This window comes from Pseudophryne corroboree, chromosome 1, assembly GCF_028390025.1.
Source record: "Pseudophryne corroboree isolate aPseCor3 chromosome 1, aPseCor3.hap2, whole genome shotgun sequence".
NCBI classification, from domain to species: Eukaryota; Metazoa; Chordata; class Amphibia; order Anura; family Myobatrachidae; genus Pseudophryne; species Pseudophryne corroboree.
This window is the reverse complement of record NC_086444.1, coordinates 276,476,421-276,497,290: the sequence shown is the minus strand read 5'-3', so window position 1 is coordinate 276,497,290 and position 20,870 is coordinate 276,476,421. Positions and strand designations below refer to the sequence as shown.

Below are 20,870 nucleotides of genomic sequence, written 5' to 3'. Positions count from 1 at the left end.
GGTTCAGAGTCCTCATACACCTGATCGTCATCAGTATCCTGTAGATCAGAGGTTCTCAAACTCGGTCCTCGGGAGCCCACACAGTGCATGTTTTGCAGGTAACCCAGCAGGTGCACAGGTGTATTAATTACTCACTGACACATTTTAAAAGGTCCACAGGTGGAGCTAATTATTTCACTTGCGATTCTGTGAGGAGACCTGCAAAACATGCACTGTGTGGGCCCCCGAGGACCGAGTTTGAGAACCTCTGCTGTAGATCCACCACTGCCTCATCTAACTGAGGCATATCATCGTCAGAATCCTGCAACACAGAGGCTAGCAATCTCTTTTTAGAAGCCTGTGTGGGGGGACTAAAGGACGGCGCTTGGGAAGGGATTACAGCCGTAGAGAGCCCTTCCACTGATTTCGCCAGGGAAACAGCCCATGCTGGTTCTGGTTCCGGTACCGGTACAGGCTGTCGGACCCGGGCCGCCTCTCTATCTTCCCGAGAGGCCTTCAGTTCCCTAGTCAGCAGGGACATAACCTCTGTGAGCTGTGCTGTCCATGCAGGGGTGCTCTGGGGTTCTGATGAGGGCTGGGCAGATGGTTCTGACCCACCATACTCACATAAATGGCTCCGTTTCTGTGCTGCCTTGGAGCCTTTAGATGCCATGTCAGCACCTGTCACCCTCCTCTAAACACAGCAATAGGCAGAAGGGGAGGGAGGGGGGGAAGGGAGCAGGGAGAAACGCAGCCACAGCAGCCCTAAGGTATTGTACCACACTGTGCAGTGCTAGCAGCTATAATAAAGTGTAGGAGCCCCCAGTGCCCCCTGTCCCCACTGTAACACGCTCACTGTGCCGAAGACCACGATCTGCGTCTTTCTCCTGCGCTGCAGCCTTGGGAAATGGCCGCCAGCGCGCGCTGAGCCTGGCGGAGGGGAGCGGGATTAAGCTCCGCCCCCCCGTAAAGGCGCCAAATTCAAACATGCTCAGCGCCTCCAGCGCGATCCCCGTGCCGGCATTTGAGTGGTCTGAGTTGGGGTTTGAACTAGGGGCCCCGAGTTCTGACCAGTACTTCTAACCATGCATTTTAAGTGCAGGGGAAGCAGGAATTACAAGAAATAAAAGTACACTCGTAAAATTACATATTTAAATTCACCACTCACCCCTCATCCTTGGTGGAACGGCCACGACACTCGCCGCACGCAGCGGTGTCTGGCCGCACATACTTACCGCTGCCGGAATCTTCTGCCAACGGAGCGGCCCCGACACGCGCCGCACGCAGCGGTGTCCGGCCAGCTCCGGAGAGCTAGTGTCTCCTTCAGCCCGGGGCACATCCCGAACCGCACGCAGCTGCGATGGGTTACCGCCGGCAACTCCCGCGGTGCAGACTGGCAGTGGCAGAGCTGACAGTCTGTGAGTGTAAGAAAGAAGAAAAAATAAATAAATAAAAATTCTTCAGAGAAGACTCGAGTGTGACCAGCTCCCTTTGGGCACAAAACAAAGACTGGCTTGGAGGGGGTACATAGTAGGGGAGGAGCTAGCCACAGTGCTAGAATTTTAAAGTGCCAGCTCCCAGTTACTGCCTACTATTTCCCCATTGTAACTGCGCTCCAGTGTCCCCTAGTGGATGAAGGAGAAACTTGCTTAACCACCTTCTGACGCTTGAACCTATCTGGTTTCTGGGACGGATGGCTCGGGATCATCCGTAATCTGCAGAATTAACTTAATAGCCTCCAAAAGATCAGGAACATCCACATGTGAACTACCCTCCCCATCAGCCGTATCTGAGTCAGAACCTGAGGGATCAGTATATGTGCCGTCTTCATCAGATGAGGTGTCAGTGACAGCAGTGGATTGTGAGGAGATAAGCGCTCGCTTAGAGGACCTCTTGGACTTAGGCGAGCGTTGGTCAGACTTTTTAGTAGTCAAGGACTGGTTCAACTTCTTTAATTGAGCAGACAAATCGTCCGCCCACGACGGGTTAGCTGCAGGGACTACATACGGTTGTACCGGCATTGGGGGTCCCATAGGGGAAGTTAGTTTATGAACTAGTGTATGCAGAAGTGTGGAAAAAGCGGCCCACGGTGGGTCAGTATGTGCCTCCGTTGCCACTGTGGGGCAAGGAGCCCCCAGAACCAGAGCCCACAGCTGCTATATTCTCCTCATATGGCCCCGTGGCGTCAGCAACACCGGCAGTGTGTTCAGCCCCAGAACCCTCAGAAGCAGACATGATATAACTTGCAGTACGAGGTTAACACAGTACAATTATCAGCAGCACTATACCTCTGAACCCAAACCCCTGCGCAGTGTAGTCAGCACTAGCAGAGATAAAGGAGAGATATGGTGACTAAATCACAGAAAAAAAAACGTAATACAGAATATCTTTGTGAAAATCCTATATTAGATAAAACCTGACGCACCAAGCCCCCTCAGGTTATGGAATATAGGGAAGGCAGGTTGAGTGAAAGACACGAAATGGACACCACTCAGCTATCAAATGCACACTCAGAAAGTCAGTTTGTACAATGCAGAGGCTATTACTGACAATAATACTGCACTGGACTAGCTTACACAGCTATATAACAATAGATATAACAGTACACAGTAAGAACTGGATGTATATCACAGGGTAATTGTACTATAAAACCCTGACTAAGTGCACTCTTTCTTAACTATCACCGTCTAAAAAGGCAGGTAGAATACTTAAGTGTCATGTAAAGGCACAGCACTGACAACCAGGCGGCTTTAAATAAGAATTTACTTACCGATAATTCTATTTCTCGTAGTCCGTAGTGGATGCTGGGAACTCCGTAAGGACCATGGGGAATAGCGGCTCCGCAGGAGACTGGGCACATCTAAAGAAAGCTTTAGGATCACCTGGTGTGCACTGGCTCCTCCCCCTATGACCCTCCTCCAAGCCTCAGTTAGGATACTGTGCCCGGACGAGCGTACACAATAAGGAAGGATTTATGAATCCCGGGTAAGACTCATACCAGCCACACCAATCACACTGTACAACTTGTGATCTGAACCCAGTTAACAGCATGATAATAGAGGAGCCTCTAGAAAAGATGGCTCACTACAACAATAACCCGAATTTTTTGGTAACAATAATTATGTACCAGTATTGCAGACAATCCGCACTTGGGATGGGCGCCCAGCATCCACTACGGACTACGAGAAATAGAATTATCGGTAAGTAAATTCTTATTTTCTCTGACGTCCTAGTGGATGCTGGGAACTCCGTAAGGACCATGGGGATTATACCAAAGCTCCCAAACGGGCGGGAGAGTGCGGATGACTCTGCAGCACCGAATGAGAGAACTCCAGGTCCTCCTCAGCCAGGGTATCAAATTTGTAGAATTTTACAAACGTATTTGCTCCTGACCAAGTAACTGCTCGGCAAAGTTGTAAAGCCGAGACCCCTCGGGCAGCTGCCCAAGATGAGCCCACCTTCCTTGTGGAGTGGGCATTTTAAGATTTTTGGCTGTGGCAGGCCTGCCACAGAATGTGCAAGCTGAATTGTACTACAAATCCAACGAGCAATCGTCTGCTTAGAAGCAGGAGCACCCAGTTTGTTGGGTGCATACAGGATAAACAGCGAGTCAGATTTTCTGACTCCAGCCGTCCCGGAAACATATATTTTCAGGGTCCTGACCACGTCAAGCAACTTGGAATCCTCCAAGTCCTTAGTAGCCGCAGGTACCACAATAGGTTGGTTCATGTGAAATGCAGAAACCACCTTAGGTAGAAATTGAGGACGAGTCCTCAATTCTGCCCTTTCAGAATGAAATATTAAGTAAGGGCTTTTATATGATAAAGCCGCCAATTCTGACACACGCCTGGCTGAAACCAGGGCTAACTCGTCACTTCCATGTGAGATATTTTAAGTCCACAGTGGTGAGTGGTTCAAACCAATGTGACTTTAGGAAACTCAACACAACATTGAGATCCCAAGGTGCCACTGGAGGCACAAAAGGAGGCTGTATATGCAGTACCCCTTTTACAAATGTCTGAACTTCAGGCACTGAAGCCAGTTCTTTTTGGAAGAAAATCGACAGGGCCGAAATTTGAACCTTAATGGACCCTAATTTTAGGCCCATAGACAGTCCTGTTTGCAGGAAATGGAGGAAACGACCCAGTTGAAATTCCTCTGTAGGGGCCTTCTTGGCCTCACCCCACGCAACATATTTTCGCCAAATGCGGTGATAATGTTTTGCGGTTACGTCCTTCCTGGCCTTGACCAGGGTAGGGATGACTTCATCTGGAATGCCTTTTTCCTTCAGGATCCGGCGTTCAACCGCCATGCCGTCAAACGCAGCCGCGGTAAGTCTTGGAACAGACAAGGCCCCTGCTGGAGCAGGTCCTTTCTTAGAGGTAGAGGCCACGGTTCGTCCGTGAGCATCTCTTGAAGTTCCGGATACCAAGTCCTTCTTGGCCAATCCGGAACCACGAGTATAGTTCTTACTCCTCTCCTTCTTATGATTCTCAGTACTTTTGGTATGAGGGGCAGAGGAGGGAACACATACACTGACTGGTACACCCACGGTGTTACCAGAGCGTCCACCGCTATTGCCTGAGGGTCCCTTGACCTGGCGCAATATCTGTCTAGTTTTTTGTTTAGACGGGACGCCATTATGTCCTCCTTTGGTTTTTCCCAACGGTTTACAATCAGGTGGAAGACTTCTGGGTGAAGTCCCCACTCTCCCGGGTGAAGGTCGTGTCTGCTGAGGAAGTCTGCTTCCCAGTTGTCCACTCCCGGAATGAACACTGCTGACAGTGCTATCACATGATTTTCCGCCCAGCGAAAATCCTTGCAGCTTCTGCCATTGCCCTCCTGCTTCTCGTGAAGGATCCAGGGGTCTACTTGCGAGTGAGCCCACTGCGCACTGAAATTCATTGAGAACGGGACCCCACCGTGCCTGAACTTGTAAGCCCTAGCGTCATACTGAGGGCTTGGCAGAGGCGGAAAAGGGTTTCTGTTCCTTGGAACTGGCTGATCTCTGCAGCCATTTTCCTCTCCCTCTGTCACGAGCAGAAAAGAGGAACCCTTTTGTCCGCTTGCCAACCAGGACTGCGCCTGATAATACGGCGTCTTATTTTGAGAGGCGACCTGGGGTACATCCCCTCTTTTAAGGCAATACTTCCAAATGCCGTTTGGAATCCGCATCACCTGACCACTTTACTGGAATAATTGGACAACGCACTTATACTTGATGCCAGTCGGCAAATATTCCGCTGTGCATCATGCATATATAGAAATGCATCTTTTAATTGCTCTATAGGCAATAATATAATGTCCTTATCTAGGATATCATATTTCCAGTCAGGGAATCCGACCACGCCAACCCAGCACTGCACATCCAGGCTGAGGCGATTGCTGGTCGCAGTATAACACCAGTATGTGTGTAAATACATTTTAGGATACGCTCCTGCTTTCTATCAGCAGGATCCTTAAGGGCGGCCATCTCAAGAGAGGGTAGAGCCCTTGTTCTTACAAGCGTGTGAGCGCCTTATCCCCCCTAGGGGGTGTTTCCCAACGCACCCTAACCTCTGGCGGGAAAAGGTATACTGCCAATAACTTTTTAGAAATTATCAATTGTTATCGGGGGGAAACCCACGCATCATCACACACCTCATTTTATTTCTCAGATTCAGGAAAACTACAGGAAGTTTTTCCTCACCAAACATAATACCCCTTTTTTTGGTGGTATTCATATTATCAGAAAAGTGTAAACTTTTTCCATTGCCTCAATCATGCAATGTGTGGCCCTATTGGAAATCACGGTTGTCTCCTCACCGTCGACACAGGAGTCAGTACCCCTGTCGGCGTCTGTATCTGAGGTAACGGGCGCTTTAGGGCCCCTGTATGAGACGTCTGGACATGCACAAGCTGAGTAGCCGGCTGTCTCATGTCAACCACTGTCTTTTATACAAAGCTGACACTGTCACGCAATTTCAACAGTACATCCACTCAGGTGTCGACCCCCTAGGGGGTGACAACACTATTACAGACACTCTACTCCGTCTCCTCATCATTTTTCTCCTCATACATGTCGACACAAACGTACCGACACACAGCACACACACAGGGAATGCTCTGATAGAGGACAGGACCCCACTAGCCCTTTGGGGAGACAGAGGGAGAGTTTGCCAGCACACACCAGAGCGCTATATATATACAGGGATAACCTTATATAAGTGTTTTTCCCTTTTATACTGCGCCTAATTTGTGCCCCCCTCTCTTTTTTAACCCCTTTCTGTAGTGTAGTGACTGCAGGGGAGAGCCAGGGAGCTTCCCTCCAACTGAGCTGTGAGGGAAAATGGCGCCAGTGTGCTGAGGAGATAGGCTCCGCCCCTTTCTCGGCGTCCTTATCATCCTTTTTCTGTATGTTTTGGCAGGGGTTAAATGCATCCATATAGCCCAGGAGTTATATGTGATGCATTTATTTTAGCCATATAAGGTTTTTTATCGATTTATTGCGTCTCAGGGCGCTGCCCCCCCCAGCGCCCTGCACCCTCAGTGACCGGAGTGTGAAGTGTGCTGAGAGCAATGGCGCACAGCTGCGGTGCTGTGCGCTACCTTATCTGAAGACAGGATCGTCTTCTGCCGCCGATTTTTCCGGACCTCTTCGCTCTTCTGGCTCTGTAAGGGGGACGGCGGCGCGGCTCCGGTGACCCATCCAGGCTGAACCTGTGATCGTCCCTCTGGAGCTAATGTCCAGTAGCCTAAGAAGCCCAATCCACTCTGCACGCAGGTGAGTTCGCTTCTTCTCCCCTTAGTCCCTCGATGCAGTGAGCCTGTTGCCAGCAGGTCTCACTGAAAATAATAAACCTAAACTAAAACTTTCACAAAGAGCTCAGGAGAGCCCCTAGTGTGCACCCTTCTCGTCGGGCACAGAAATCTAACTGAGGCTTGGAGGAGGGTCATAGGGGGAGGAGCCAGTGCACACCAGGTGATCCTAAAGCTTTCTTTAGATGTGCCCAGTCTCCTGCGGAGCCGCTATTCCCCATGGTCCTTACGGAGTTCCCAGCATCCACTAGGACGTCAGAGAAAATAGGAGGATTTGCCCAAGCAGTCCCAGGAACAGTGAGCTGAGGGATAATGGCGCCGCAGACACTGACAGGGAGTGAGGAAAAGACAGATATGCAGCTCCAGGGAGGGAACACTTGCTAGAAATGGCGCCCTGGGGCTGGGGGAGGGGCTTCAGGTCTAAACCTTATCCCCTCTGCTGGCAAAACCACCGGGTACTGTGGGCGATATAAGAATTGGTTTAGAGAGAAAACCTGACCTGCGCCCATGCCCTGGTGATCTAGTGGGATCGCCTGTACTGCCACAGTGTCCACCGCCAGCGCGCGCGGCCCGCCTCCCACTGACCGCGCCGGATCGCGATAAAGACCGGGTCCTGCAAGTGGGACCCACTTACCACCTCCCGAAGCGCGGCCACGCTACCTAGAGAGCCCCAGCCGTGTGTGTCTAACGTGAAGAAAACGGAGCCTCCGCTGTAGGTACCCGGCAACCAGGGCTCGGGAGTGTACAGCGCCGCTGGGGAGAGCTGGAGCTGCAGCAGTGAATGTCACAAGACATTTACCACCGCTGCTGCCCTTGAAGTCTTCACTTTTTACCTCATAAAAAGCTTTTCTTAGGGCTGCTTGGAGCAGCCCCTCTGTTAAGTGCCTGCTTACTGCAGCACCAACTTACAAAACTGAGCTCCTGTGCTGGGAGGCGGGGTGATATAGGAGGCGGCGCTGTGCATTCTGGGAACAGTCAAAGCTTTGAGCCTGTTAGATCCTACTCTACACCCCATTGTCCAATCCTTGTGGAGCCCAGTGTACCCCGCAGCAGAAAAGGTTATCCCTCAAGTCTGGCCCAGTTTGGAATGGTGTCCCAAATTTAAGGTCGGACCTGGGACTTCAGTGAAAAAAAAAAAAAGGAGAGTATTCGTTTATAAACATGAATCTCCGTAGACCAATTGTTTTCAAACTGTGTGTCTAGGCCTGGCAAGCACAATAAATAAGCAATACTGTAAGAACACTCAAACAGACCTGTTTAATGTCACTCTAGTAATATAAAGTGTGATATTGCATAACAAAGCAATAACCCTTAGTAATTAATGTAAGCTAGAAATTATTATGGAATATAAAATAAGATTTTACTCACCGGTAAATCTATTTCTCGTAGTCCGTAGTGGATGCTGGGAACTCCGAAAGGACCATGGGGAATAGCGGGCTCCGAAGGAGGCTGGGCACTCTAGAAAGATTTATGACTACCTGGTGTGCACTGGCTCCTCCCACTATGACCCTCCTCCAAGCCTCAGTTAGGACACTGTGCCCGGACGAGCTGACATAATAAGGAAGGATTTTGAATCCCGGGTAAGACTCATACCAGCCACACCAATCACACCGTACAACTCGTGATACTATATCCAGTTTGACAGTATGAAAACAACTGAGCCTCTCAACAGATGGCTCAACAATAACCCTTTAGTTAGCAATAACTATTTACAAGTATTGCAGACAATCCGCACTTGGGATGGGCGCCCAGCATCCACTACGGACTACGAGAAATAGATTTACCGGTGAGTAAAATCTTATTTTCTCTAACGTCCTAGTGGATGCTGGGAACTCCGAAAGGACCATGGGGATTATACTAAAGCTCCCAAACGGGCGGGAGAGTGCGGATGACTCTGCAGCACCGAATGAGAGAACTCAAGGTCCTCCTCAGCCAGGGTATCAAATTTGTAGAATTTTGCAAACGTGTTTGCCCCTGACCAAGTAACAGCTCGGCAAAGCTGTAAAGCCGAGACCTCTCGGGCAGCCGCCCAAGATGAGCCCACCTTCCCTGTGGAATGGGCTTTTACTGATTTAGGATGCGTCAGTCCAGCCGCAGAATGCGCCTGCTGAATCGTGTCACAGATCCAGCGAGCGATAGGCTGCTTAGAAGCAGGAGCACCCAGCCTGTTGGGTGCATACAGGATAAAGAGCGAGTCAATTTTCTTGACTCTAGCCGTCCTGGAAACACAATTTTTCAAGGCCCTGACTACGTCCAGTAACTTGGAATCCTCCAAGTCCCTAGTAGCCGCAGGCACCACAATAGGTTGGTTCAAGTGAAAAACTGATACCACCTTAGGGAGAAACTGGGGACGAGTCCTCAATTCTGCCCTCTCCATATGGAAAATCAGATAAGGACTTTTATATGACAAAGCCGCCAATTCTGATACACGCCTGGCCGAAGCCAAGGTCAATAACATGACCACTTTCCGCGTGAGATATTTTAGATCCACGGTTTTTAGTGGTTCAAACCAATGTGATTTTAAGAAACTCAACACCACGTTGAGATCCCAAGGTGCCACTGGAGGCACAACCGGGGGCTGAATATGCAGCACTCCTTTTACAATGTCTGAACTTCAGGTACTTACCAGAGCGTCCACAGCTATCGCCTGAAGGTCCCTTGACCTGGCGCAATATCTTTTATAGCTTTTTGTTGAGGCGGGACGCCTTCATGTCCACCTTTGGCCTTTCCCAATGGTGTACAATCCTTTGGAAGACTTCTGGATGAAGTCCCCACTCTCTCGGGTGGAAGTCGTGTCTGCTGAGAAGATCTGCTTCCCAGTTGTCCACTCCGGGAATGAACACTGCTGACAGTGCTAACACGTGATTTTCCGCCCATCAGAGAATCCTTGTGGCTTCTGCCATCGCCATCCTGCTTCTTGTGCCGCCCTGTTGGTTTACATGGGCGACTGCCGTGATGTTGTCTGATTGGATCAGGACCGGCCTTTTGAAGCAGAGGCCTTGCCTGACTCAGGGCATTGTAAATGGCCCTCAGTTCAAGAATATTTATGTAGGGAAGTCACCTGACTTGACCAAAGTCCCTGGAAGCTTCTTCCCTGTGTGACTGCCCCCCAGCCTCAAAGGCTGGCATCCATGGTCACTAGGACCTAGTCCTGTATGTCGAACCTGCGGCCCTCTTGAAGATGGGCACTCTGCAGCCACTACAGTAGAGATACCCTGGTCCTTGGAGACAGGGTTATCAGCCGATGCATCTGAAGATGTGATCGGGACCACTTGTCTAACAGGTCCCCCTGAAAAGTTCTTGCATGGAACCTGCCAACTGGGATTGCTTCGTAGGAAGCTATCATTTTTCCCAGGACTCGCGTGCAATGATGCACCGATAACTGTTTTGGCTTCAGGAGGTCTCTGACTAGAGATGACAGCTCCATGGCTTTCTCCTCCGGGAGAAACACTTATTTCTGGTCTGTGTCCAGAACCATCCCCAGGAACAGTAGACGTGTCGTAGGAAACAGCTGTGTCTTTGGACTGTTTAGAATCCAACCGTGCTGTTGTAGCACTTTCCAAAATAGTGCTACCCCGACTAGCAACTGCTCCTTGGACCTCGCCCTTATAAGGAGATTGTCCAAGTACGGGATCATTAAAAACTCCCCTTTTTCGAAGGAGTATCATCATTCCGGCCATTGCCTTGGTAACACCCTCGGTGCCATGTACAGTCCAAACGGCAGAGTCTGGACTTGGTAATGGTAATCCTGTACCACAAATCTGAGGTACTCCTGGCGAGGATAGTAAATGGGGACCTGCAGGTAAGCATCCTTGATGTCCCGGGATACCATGTAATCCCCCTCGTCCAGGCTTGCAATAACCGCCCTGAGCGATTCCATCTTGAACTTGAATTTTGTTATGTATGTGTTCAAGGATTTCAAATATAAAAAAGGGTCACACCGAACCATGCGGTTTCGGTACCCCAAACCGTGTGGAATAGTAACCCCGTCCTTGTTGAAGTAGGGGCACCTTAAGTATTACCTGATGGGAATACAGCTTATTAATTGCCTTTAGCACAGCCTCCCTGCCTGAGGGAGTTGTCGGCAAGGCATATTTGAGGAAACGGCGGGGGGAAGACATCTCGAATTCCAGCTTGTACCCTTGAAATACTACTTGAATGAAACAGGGATCCACCTGTGAGCGAGCCCACTGATCGCTGAAATTTTTGAGACGGCCCCCCACCGTACCTGGCTACACCTGTGGAGCCCCCGCGTCATGCTGTGGACTCAGAGGAAGCGAGAGAAGAATTAGGATTCTGGGAACAGGCTGACTGGTGCAGCTTTTTTCCTCTTCCCTTGTCTCTGTACAGAAAGGAAGCGCCTTTGACCCGCTTGCTTTTCTGAAGCCGAAAGGACTGTACCTGATAATACAGTGCTTTCTTAGTCTGTGAGGAAAACTGAGGTAAAAATATTTCTTCCCAGCTGTTGCTGTGGATACGAGGTCCCAGAGACCATCCCCAAATAATTCCTCACTCTTATAAGGCAGAATCTCTATGCGCCTTTTAAAGTCAGCATCACCTGTCCAGTGACAGGTCTCTAATACCCTCCTGACAGAATGGACATTACATTCATTTTGGATGCCAGCCGGCAAAATATCCCTCTGTGCATCCCTCATATATAAGACGACGTCTTTAATATGTTCTCATGTTAGCAAACTAGTATGTTTGACAGGGTCACCGACCACGCTGCAGCATCACCCTCTGCAGGTTTCAGCCTAGTACCTGAGTGTGTAAAAACAGACTTCAGGATAGCCTCCTGCTTTTTATCAACAGGTACCTTCAAAGTGGCCGTTCCTAAAACGGCAGTGCCACCTATTTTGACAACCGTGTGAGCGCCTTATCCACCCTAGGGGATATCTCCCAGCGTAACTTATCCTCTGGCGGGAAAAGGTACGCCATCAGTAACTTTTTTGAAATTACCAGTTTCTTATCAGGGGGAACCCACGCTTCTCACACACTTCATTCATTCAACTGATGGGGGAACAAAACACTGCCTGCTTTTTCTCCCCAAACATAAAAACCCATTTTTAGAGGTTAATGTCAGAAATGTGTAACACATTTTTTATTGCCGGGATCAAGTCACGGATGTTCCTAGTGGATTGTGTATATGTCTCAACCTTGTCGACACTGGAGTCAGACTCCGTGTCGACATCTGTGTCTGCCATCTGAATGAGCGGGCGTTTTTGAGCCCCTGATGGCCTTTGAGACGCCTGGGCAGGCGCAGGCTGAGAAGCCGGCTGTCCCACAGCTGTTACGTCATCCACCCTTTTATGTAAGGAGTTGACACTGTCGGTTAATACCTTTCACCTAACCATCCACTCTGGTGTCGGCCCCACAGGGGGCGACATCACATTTATCGGCATCTGCTCCGTCACTATATAAGCCTCCTCCTCAAACATGTCGACACAGCTGTACCGACACACCGCACACACACAGGGAATGCTCTGACTCAGGACAGGACCCCACAAGGCCCTTTGGGGAGACAGAGAGAGAGTATGCCAGCACACACCAGAGCGCTATATAATGTGGGGATTAACACTATAACTGAGTGAATTTTCCCCAATAGCTGCTTGTATATACAATATTGCGCCTAATTTAGTGCCCCCCCCTCTCTTTTTAACCCTTTGAGCCTGAAAACTACAGGGGAGAGCCTGGGGAGCTTTCTTCCAGCTGCACTGTGAAGAGAAAATGGCGCCAGTGTGTCTGAGGGAGATAGCTCCGCCCCTTTTCTGCGGCCTATTCTCCCGCTTTTTTCTGGATTCTGGCAGGGGTATTTACCACATATATAACCTCTGGGGCTATATATTGTGGTATTTTTGCCAGCCAAGGTGTTTTTATTGCTGCTCAGGGCGCCCCCCCCAAGCGCCCTGCACCCTCAGTGACCGGAGTGTGAAGTGTGCATGAAGAGCAATGGCGCACAGCTGCAGTGCTGTGCGCTACCTTGGTGAAGACTGATGTCTTCTGCCGCCGATTTTCGGACCTCTTCTTGCTTCTGGCTCTGTAAGGGGGACGGCGGCGCGGCTCCGGGACCGAACACCAAGGACTGGGCCTGCGGTCGATCCCTCTGGAGCTAATGGTGTCCAGTAGCCTAAGAAGCCCAATCCGGCTGCAAGCAGGCGAGTTCGCTTCTTCTCCCCTTAGTCCCTCGCTGCAGTGAGCCTGTTGCCAGCAGGTCTCACTGAAAATAAAAAAACCTAATTCTATACTTTCTTTCTAGAGGCTCAGGAGAGCCCCTAGTGTGCATCCAACCTCGGCCGGGCACAAGATCTAACTGAGGCTTGGAGGAGGGTCATAGTGGGAGGAGCCAGTGCACACCAGGTAGTCATAAATCTTTCTGGAGTGCCCAGCCTCCTTCGGAGCCCGCTATTCCCCATGGTCCTTTCGGAGTTCCCAGCATCCACTAGGACGTTAGAGAAATGCTAGTAAGTTACTGAGCATGATGTAAGAGTCATGTACACACCCGTAAAAACGGAACAAAGAAGAATAAGCAAGCTGGCACCGAACAGACGGCACTCCTATTGCATGTGTTGGAGCATGACAGGGCTAAGTAGAGAATCCGATGAAGAACAGCTTAAAAGTATCAGGTCCAAGTATAATTATGTATTTGTATAGGAAAGGAAAGGAACATTTTATTCTTAATTTGAAGTGAAACCTAAAAATACAGAATCAGCTATAACCCTTCACTTTCCATGCCACCATCTGAGAGGCTTCTCCAGGAGTGAATCCAAAGCAAACCTTCAATTGTTTAACAATTTTTATTACAAAAAGTATTTTTTTATTTTTACAAACTGTGAAATCAATATCAACTTAAAATCCAACTCATTAAAGACCACAATTTTATTCAGAATAATTTTGTAAACTGACTTAAAGCAAACAAAATGGAGGAAGGGAGCGCAACAAACTCCAAATATACAATATTTGTATCTGCAAAAATGCAAAAAACCCCAAAACAAACAAACACTATCTTTCGCTTCTAGCAACAATTCTCCCAACTAAATACTGAGTTTACTGTTAATAGTTTACTGTAGGTCTACATGTGCAATTCATGTAACAGTTTACCACCTTCTCTTGCACAAACCTTAGACATAAAAGGACTGCTAACATAATTGAGAAATTTATCAACATAAAACATTTTGTAAGTTATATAATTTCAGACACCTGGGTATAGAAAGCCACCTAAGCACTTATTTATCTCCAATAAAACTTTTGCTTGTTGAAGATGCCAAGTATCCACAGATACAGTTTGTTGAGGAGAACATCCCTACAAAGACGAACATTCAAGCAACAATTACACCAACTTTAGTCCAAGGTTTTCATGAAGGAAAATCTTGCAGCTGCCAAAATGAAAATCAGACCTCTCAGCTGGAACCTCTATAACACTCAAAAATCTTTTATAGTTCCATTTCTTCTTCGTCTCTGTTCCACATTGTGTCAATATCACAGTTTAAAGTGGGCGTACACTGCTTGTCGGAGTCCTCTTCCTGAGGGAAGGAAGCTCCTGGTGTGCTGTGGGCTTGTTTGGATATGTCAGAATCATCCTCATAACTACTGGCAATGCTCTGTAGTTTATCAATAAGAAATTCCGGTTGCGGTTTCCAGAGAACAAGCTCCATAGAAGGTCGATTCCTAAATAATTTAAGATAAAAAAAAAAAAAAGTTATCTACCTTCATATACTGTAAGTAATCCTCCACATTCCACACACATGAATCTTGAGAGGGCCCATGCCGCCCCCCCCCCCCCTCCCCCTCCCTCCCTGATTTAGGACCGCTTTAGACAGCACGGCTCCTTGCAATATAAAACACACAGAGATGCAACAACCATTCACACTACTGCAATGTATAGGCGGCACTGGGACCCTGAACAACAGCATCAGTATATATCCTGAAGATGTGATTAGAGCCAGAGGGCATAGCCTCTGCCCCAGCCTACTTTGGAATGTTGCCCTCCATCAGTTTCACCAAGGGCCCCAACTGCACAAAATCTTCCAGAGGGTCAGGTGAGGGACTACCTTTTAAAGTCAATTTTACGAAAATCAGATTAAGCATTGGAACTAGTCATGTATCCCTCAAAGTCCTTGCATAAAAAGTATCCTTTATCTGGATGCCAGTGGCCACACACAGTATTGTATTATAACCGCCACACTTTCTACAAGTGTAGTCATCATGTCACAAACACCTGATTTTTATGTGACTGTTCAAACTTCAACAGAAACATAATGGTTTGGGTGTTATGTTAAGAGACTAAGGGGTCTATTCATGAAGCAGAGAAAAGCCCTGTTTTGCGGTAAACAGGGCTTTTCTCTGCTTACCGCAATTCACAGAGCTGGTTACCGTGGAGAAGTCTCTGACTTCTCCAGCGGTACCCCCGCTCTGTGCCTGAATCGCATCACCATACCTTTGTATGGTGAGTGCGATTCATGAAGGTGCGGAAAGCTCTGCTTTCCGCTTCTCCATGGAGTTCAGGTTCGCCATCTGAGGACGGCGTAACCTGAACTGCGGTGCGGAGACGTCAGGGAAGCTCAATGCTTCCCTGATCGCTGCTCGGCACCTCGTGCTGGCTCCGCCCCCCGACCTCCCAGCAACCACTGCGGCCTGCCGGGAGGTCATCAAGCTGCGCATGCGCAAAGGGATCCGTCGCTGGACCCCGCGCATCGCAGAGAGGGACCGCCGGAGAAGACGTCACCGTGGGAGCCCCAGACACCGCAGCGCATCGTCGGAAAGGTAAGTATACATGAATTGCTACTTATCACGGCTATACATCGCATCGAAGCGATGCGATGTATAGTGATAAGTAGCAATTCTGATTTCGTTTTGTACGTGAATAGACCCCTAAAACCAGTAATGAAGTAAAAGTAGTTCTTAAAATTGTATCTAATTAAGGGGTGTGTTTTTTTATTTATTTATTTTTTTATTTAAAGTCTAGCAAAAGTGTAAACATGACTTATTTTGCTGGCAGACCTTTCAGGTCCATGTTCATAAAATCAAGAACATATGATTATTAACTGCATACTTACATAGAGTCCACAATTTTCTTGGTTAAGGATTCATCTAATCCCTTTTTTAAGCCTTCCACAAGTACATCAGACATCACAAGAGTGGGTAAACGGCTCTCTATAGGTTGTTGTTGTTCGTCATCATCCTCCACTACTAACCTGTGGGGAAAGAAGTCATATTTAACATATGCAATAAAAATATAGCCATGGAAAGTAACAAGTACAGGCAGAGAAAGTGGTCAGGCTGGTTCACAATGGGGCACATGGGACTACAGCAACAGGCCTATAACAAGATAATGACATACTCTCTGTCATAAATCATGAATATTAGAACGGTATTTCTATTGTTCTCACAAAATAATGCAATTTTTATTCTACTTTTATGTATTTAGGGAAGACATTGAGGCGGCTAGTGTAGGGAGTGTACACATGGCAATGGCCACACCCAGAGCTCTGTTCACAGCTCCTCCGCTTCTCACAATAGGCCCTTAAACAGTTTCAGCCCCACGTTTCCCCCTCAACCGGGCACTGAAAGGGGTAGTCGCCCAGGTACAGTAGTTGCCACTGGAAGTGGATTGGTTCTGCCAGGTTGTGAGAGAAAACACAAAATGGCCTGGAGGTCTTCAATGTCGTCATCAACTTACAAATCAGAGTATTACTTATTCTAATATCTGCTAGCTTGAAAAATAGTTACCCATTTACCACATATTGGTCACAAAACACGACTGTGTTTTACAATGGCAATACCAATAAGTCACACTGGTTAAAGTATTTTAAGACTTACAATTATTTAATAAACAGACAGGTTATAATTTCACAGGTACAGTACAGTGAGCACAAACTGCTGATCATTTACATGTGATCTCATTTTTACCTGCTTTCAATATCCCTAATTCTTCTCAGAGTAGCTTCACACTGAGATTCTACAGGGACTTCCTCCATGTACTCAGTGAGGGCTGTGTGCATCATTTCAAAGGACTGGTCACGCAAATCCGGAAGCGCAGAAGTTTGCTTCACATGTGACTGGCTGGGGTTCCAGTATGGCAGTGGCGAGACTCCAGTAAAAACACCAAGAGCATGGCCTCTTTCAAGTACAGCTGCTGTAGGTGAGACTGAAAGTTTCCTTTTCTTCAGTGGGCAACTAAAATACAACAGAGTACAAATTAATAGAGCTGCACTAAGGTGAATGGGAAGGTAATGACGCTTCAGCGTTTTCGGACTCAGCCCACATTTAGCAGCATCAAGAAGTCACCTGCTGACCCTTTTTGCTGTACACTGAAGGCACAGGCAGTATAAACACAGGAATTAGTGTTTTTGTGACATAAACCTGGTATTGCTGAGTGCAGTAGTACAGAGCAGGTAGCTGCCGAGTGCTGGGACTCACGCAGAGCAGCACACATAGCATCAGAGAGCTACTGCTCTAAGACTTCAGTATTAAAAAGGAACATGCATGTTATGAAGGGAATTATAGAGCGACTTACTCATAGTCCGCCTGCTCGCGTTTCTGTTTCTTTCTGCGTTGACCACTTAGCCTAAACAGAAGAAAATTGAGTGTAAACAGTGTACACAAAAGAGGTGTTTAGCCAAACAATAAATTATACATGTAACAATCATCTTCAGGGGAAATTCAATTATGGTGAAAACACCACTAATCGCCATTAATAGATTACCCATCTGAGGGGTAAATCCAATTAGGTGCGGGTTTGCAAAGGAGAGTTTGTTTCATAAAACTTGCATATACAGCATTGTGGCAATGTGCCCACTCAAGAAATGCAAGATCCAATTAAAATTCCACAAGGGTGCACAACTTCTCTACAAAATACAACCTGGGAGAAGTGCATGAAAAAGTAGGGAAACCATCTTGGACTCCAAAAACATATCGTACAGCCTATTAAGAACCTTTGCAATCTGGCAGGACTATTATGCAATAGGTAGCACCTATCCTTGTGTATCAATGCCTATTTCCATATAGATTGTAAGCTTGCGAGCAGGGCCTTCCTACCTCTATGTCTGTCTGTTATTACCCAGTTTTGTTCTATTACTGTTGCCCCAATTGTAAAGCACAACGGAATATGCTGCGCTATATAAGAAACCATTAATAAATAATATAACATAACATCAAAGATCGCAGGATCATATAGAAGGCTGTTAGTACTGGATGTTTTAAAAGATGTGTCATCTGTAAGTTATAAAAACTCATCAATACAATACATGTACCTGTCACACGTCACTTAATCGGGTGTACTAGGATATCACGGCTGTCGGGATTCCAGCGCTGGGATCCCGACCGGTGAGCGCAAAAGAGCCTTGCGGGCATTACGCGCGCCATGCTATTTGTGGACACCCCAAGAGGGAGAATAGTTGTCGGTATGCTGAGCGCCAGGATCCCGACAGCTGGGATATCGAGTGCCTCCCCGCTTAATCCATTATTAAGCTTTTTCAGATGAATTCACCTGAAAATGGACATGGACAAATTATGGCACATAAAAAAAAACCTCTAAGTACATGACTATTCAGCGAGAGGGCTGTATCAGAGGTTCTGTACTGTGTCCCGACATTTTTACCTTAACATATAAGATTTTCCTGCTTTATCACCTGCTCAGGGGGTGAAAAAAAAAAAAAGAATTCCTGTGGAAAGCCACTGCGAGTTTGCAACTGGATTGCAAATGTAATTTGCAGTATGAATTCATTGTGAGAACGGCTTGCAGGACTCAACTTGCACCTAATTGGATTAACCCCTTAAAGTGAAGGATTCCAAAGGAAAATAAAATACACAATATCATGTATAATGTATATGGATTACCCTTGCCACTAACTTGCAGAACAATTTATCTAGGGAGCACATGGCAACTACAACCATTACTGCAGATGATCCCCCCCCCCCCCTTCATTTGTTTGGGGGGGTGGGTCAGCCAATGGAGTAAATATGTACTAAAAAAAAAAAAAAAAAAAAAAAAGACCATGCCAAAGGGTTCACTGCTCTTGAGCAGCTCCCGAGGCCAGACAATAGTAGGAGCAGCGGAGCTTCAGCATTAGAGAATGCACTTGGAATACTCAAACTTCTCCAGACAGAAGGGGAGTATTGAGGGAAACACCTTATTTAGAGGAGCCAAGGTCATCAAAGCAGCGTTCACATTTAGGTCCTGGTTCAGAACAACACGCAATGTTTCTGTAGCTACAATTCTTCACACTGCACATTATTGCGAGGCTGAACAAAATGTACATATAGCTGTGGAACTGTAGAAATACTGTAGCCTACTTAGAGGTAATACGCAATTTCACAGAGATCTTTTTGCACCCAAGATAGGGCTGGTATAAATCAAAGTGGATAATGACGGTTGCTCTCACATGGGCTGGAACCTGCAGCTAATCAAGCAACGATTTGCGCGCAGCTATGAATCAGGGACCAAATGTGTACCTTTCATCTAATGCCAATTTGTATTCTCTCACAGATGGCAACATGTACAGGTGGCGCTTGCTTTATTGGGGGTAACCCCACACACACACAAAAAAAAAAACCTATTACAAAAAAAACAAAGAAGAGAGAAACAAACAAATTCACACCCAGACTTGCAGAAACAAATCATATATACTGCCCTGAGAAGCACTTACCCAGTGCAGCTAGTTAGAGAAGATGCGGGGGACCAGTCAGGCCTTTGGAGTAACGCTTGGCTTCCCAAAACCAGGCCAACATTATCTCCAACAGCGCTGGTGTTCGGGTTGTGTTGGCTATAGTTACTGAAGTCTGGATCATTATGGATAAGCCCACTAGCCATAGAGACGCTGCTTATTTGGTTGAGATCACTGGCTGATGTGCCAAGAAATGGCGATTCAGAAATCCCTGATGGGTTGGTCCGCAGAAGAGAGGAGTTTGAAGGCTGGTGATACTCCATCCCGCACAATGGTCGTGTGCTACAAGGCCAGACAGCGGCAGCCATGCCAGCGTCCTCCTAGGAGGGAAAAGGACTACTAATTCAATGTAACAAAGTAAAATAATACCAATTACATGGCTAAAATTAGCACAGTCTGACAAGCTAAGGAGCGTTAGGACACTAAAAATATGCATGATGATGATAATAATAATAATAATAAAGGAAAGGCAGAGAGACTGAAGATAAGTCAGTTTCTAAACAATGTTGGATCCCTCTGACCCGACCCCCGCGAGCTGTAGGCAGTGTGATGAGAGGTCACGGAGAGAAAGACAGTAATACTGTGTAGTCAGGTGTGGGAGTTCTCTGCCGCAAACCTGCTGTAGGCTACATGTCATTCATGCTGGGACCTGTAGTGCACGGAGAGCCGCAGGCTGCATGCGATGCACACTGACCAGACCCGGGGCTGCTGAAGTCGATGCGTCGCACGCACATGTCGCTGCAATAACATTCACGTACTGACAGGTGACTTCCCTGTGGCTGCGGGTCACTCACCCGTCACTATGGGGTCACCTCCGCCCTCCTCCAGTGTTGCTAATCTCGCGATAGACCTTCCTCTATGTTACAGCTGCTGCTGCTAGTTCTCACTCAGAGTTTCTGACGCTCCCGCGCGCCGTAGTCAGTAATCCCCCGCTGGGCGGAGCCTGCGCCCTTCTAGAACGCTCTCAGCATTTCTCCTCTCCGACCATAGAGCTCAAGCGCGTACTGCGGACCAGACAGTACCTATAGGTGGGCGGGGCGTGGAGCTGTCAGACAAGACAACCTGTGCGCGCTGCAGTCTCGTCGCCCGTGTGCGTGCAGCCATCTTGTTGGTTTCAGAATTTGCACTGCGCGGGATCTGTTTATGGGCTTAATTATTTAACACTTTTTATTCGCAGGTATCCCTCAGCAGATGTGTCCCAAACGTAAAACTTTGCAGAATCAAGAATGTACTGAAGAGTGTTTCCCGAATTGGCATGTCAGGTGGCTCGGGAGTGATATGGTTTTCTGCAGTGGCCTTTTTTTCTTGTGAGATTTCCCAGCTATTGAGTTGCTGGGCCACTCTGTGCTATTGCCTATTAAAGGCTGCAAGCTACTACTGCAAGTATTGGCAGCTGCACATAAATGAGTATGGACACACTGGCCATTATCA

The 20,870-nt window shown here is 47.7% G+C and overlaps 1 protein-coding gene across 5 annotated transcripts; it reads right to left on the bottom strand.

Moving 5' to 3' along the window:
• Positions 1-13,556: 13,556 nt before the first annotated feature.
• On the bottom strand, positions 13,557-20,434 carry CCDC117 (coiled-coil domain containing 117). 5 transcript variants are annotated; one of them, XM_063964296.1, is made up of 6 exons: positions 20,234-20,434; positions 19,422-19,778; positions 17,291-17,341; positions 16,684-16,950; positions 15,831-15,968; positions 13,557-14,442 (listed from the first exon to the last, which is right to left on the bottom strand). In XM_063964296.1, exons 2-6 carry the CDS (start codon positions 19,745-19,747, stop codon positions 14,208-14,210), a joined length of 1,017 nt encoding a protein of 338 aa, XP_063820366.1. In that variant the 5' UTR covers positions 19,748-19,778; positions 20,234-20,434; the 3' UTR covers positions 13,557-14,207. The 5 variants fall into 5 exon arrangements, with proteins under 5 accessions (XP_063820366.1, XP_063820365.1, XP_063820363.1 ...); XM_063964295.1 differs by having other exon boundaries at positions 19,422-19,775; XM_063964293.1 differs by having other exon boundaries at positions 19,422-19,759.
• Positions 20,435-20,870: the final 436 nt, after the last annotated feature.